General features: G+C 45.8%; 1 protein-coding gene across 1 annotated transcript in view; it reads right to left on the reverse strand.

Moving 5' to 3' along the window:
* Positions 1–2,467, reverse strand: part of SORCS2 (sortilin-related VPS10 domain containing receptor 2) — a gene marked incomplete at its 5' end in the record, with an annotated part of 92,216 nt that overhangs the window by 51,482 nt on the left and 38,267 nt on the right. The window contains one exon of the mRNA XM_015406426.1: positions 1,192–1,299. Within this exon, the coding sequence (XP_015261912.1) occupies positions 1,192–1,299 (108 nt within the window). The remainder of the gene's footprint in view (positions 1–1,191; positions 1,300–2,467) is intronic.

The following is a 2,467-nucleotide window of genomic DNA, read 5'->3' on the forward strand; positions in this document are numbered from 1 at the left end:
AAAGCACACACGCGCCGCATCCACGTTACCAGGAAGTGACGTGATGACGCCGGGCACGCTGGGGGCGGGGCTATGACCATCCGAGGGAAAACCATAGAGTTTTCCCTAGGATGATTGTGCCCCCCCCCCTAGGGTGCCCGGCGTGATCGCGTCACTTCCTGGTGACGTGCACGTCGGGATGGAATTCCCCCTGGGGCCCGATCTGGCGGCGGCGGGGAACGGGCCTCTGGGGCGGGGGGTTCCCCGCCCCCCGGGGAGACTTGGCAAGCCTAGCCCTGTCCCTTGAAAGGAATGCCTAGAAACAGGCTTGGAGCCTCCCCCTTTAAAGACAGGCATTCGGTTGAATGTAATTAACTATAAGTTAACTGCCCCCTTAATAATCTAAATGCCCCCTGGGGAAAAACCCTGACCCTAACCCTGGCTATGGGCCTGCCTCTAAGACCAGCATAGATTGATTCTAGGTGTGCATGCACATGAAAGCGAATACCCAGAATTAAACTTTGTTGGTCTTTTAAAGGTTCCACTGGACACAAACTTTCTTCTGCTTTCCAAGAGAGAGTGTGTAGGGGTGCATCCCATTGTCCAAGGTTTCTAGTAATCAACTCATCTGTGGCAACCATGGCACCAAAATTCAACTTTCTGAAAAGTCCATGCTGAGTTCTGAAGTCTTCACACAACTTATGAAAGTCTCATGCCATAACTGGTTATCCGTTCGATGCCTGTGTTTTAGGGTCAGCTCACATGCACACCGTCCTTGTCATATACCCTCCACGTATAGCATCTTTCAATTCTTCCTATGCTGCTTGCATGCCATGCACTAAATAGTACTTAAAGGTAAATGTTCCCTTGCTCGGAAGCCAGTCGAGTCCGACTCTAGGGTTGCGGTGCTCATCTCCGTTTCAAAGCTGAAGAGCCAGCGCTGTCCGAAGACGTTCCCGTGGTCATGTGGCCGGCATGACTAAACACCACGGCGCACGGAACGCTGTTACCTTCCCACTGAAGTAGTACCTATTTATCTACTTGCAATTTCTTGCTTTCGAACTGCTAGGTTGGCAGGAGCTGGAACTAGAGACGGGAGCTCACTCCGTCATGCGGCAACTCAGGTCTCGAACTGCTGAACTACTGACCTTCCACAGCCTGCAGTTCAGCGTCTTAACCACTTGAGCCACCGCAGCTCCTAATAGTACTTACGTCATGACTAATGTCTCGTCACCAGGTTCGCTGAGGAGCCCGTCCACAAAAACTGATGTACTGGTGAAGTTATGAGTGCTCCAAGTTTGACCTTCGTCAACGCTGAACCTATTAAGGAAGCAATGTTAGTGTCGATTGAAGGCAGATCTGACTTACATAGAATGGTTTTAAAATAACTATTTATCAGCAGTAGGAATTCTTTAAGCAACAGGAATTACAGAAGCCCAAATAACTGAGCTGCAAAGGTTTTGTGTCCTTTCCACAAGCTGCTATCTTCCACAACCCTTTCTCTGTAGGTTTGTATAACAAATGTTACAGGGTTTTTATGTTTTCATTGTACATTTTTATTAATAGGATGATTGGTCTTTTATACTCTAAATTGCCTAGGGGATCTTTTTAGGATTAAAAAGGAGAAAATAAAGGATAAATGAAGGACTGCATTTTCCCACCTGCCAGCTAAGATCATTATCGCAAAGTTTGCTGATGGTACCATTGCCTTCAAAATTCAAGCAAATGGCAATTGGGACACGGCTTTCTTGGTGGTGGCTCCCCTACTGTGGAATGCCCTCCCCCTTAAAGCTCATCTGGCACCTACCTTACAAGCTTTTAAATGCCAGGTGAAAACATCTCTCCTTGTCCGCTGCCCACTGTCTGCAAGTTTTTACATTACTGGTTTTAGGGGTTTTTTTTTTAATTGATGATAATGGTATTGTGGGAATTTGACATAACTGTAATGATTTCAAACTAATTGCAAGATTTTTATTGTTTTATCTTTGTTGTTCGATGCTTTGGACAGTATTCCATGGAAAAGCACAATAGAAATATTCTATGCAAATAAGTAAATAGCCCTGAATAGAAGAAGTTGCTATGCCAATCAGCTCTATCTCTCTGGCAATATATCTCTACAAACCAACTATCAGTTCTCCCAACTACAAAACTGGACTATCAGGGATCTTTAGGCACCATCGTAGAACAGCACACCCTAGACTATACACCAAGAATTTAGACGAGCAAGACTGCAAGGGAATCAATGAGTATTTAGCGATGCAAAGAAAGGCACACAGGAAATATGAGAATTAAGTGATCCTGATCTTGCTAATTCTGTCATTCCTGGTGACACGACTTCCAAGCATGGCAAGTATACTGGAGAATACCAGGTTTCCAGGTTGGCCCAAATCAAGGGCAAAGGGAGCAAAGACAGCCCTTCTCCCTGGAGGAGAGAATGGAGATTCTCGGTTTTCTTCCCACAAGTAGAAAAGACACCTTTAGACATTTA

Source organism: Gekko japonicus, unplaced genomic scaffold (assembly GCF_001447785.1).
Source record: "Gekko japonicus isolate JY-2015 unplaced genomic scaffold, Gekko_japonicus_V1.1 scaffold3279, whole genome shotgun sequence".
NCBI lineage: Eukaryota > Metazoa > Chordata > Lepidosauria > Squamata > Gekkonidae > Gekko > Gekko japonicus.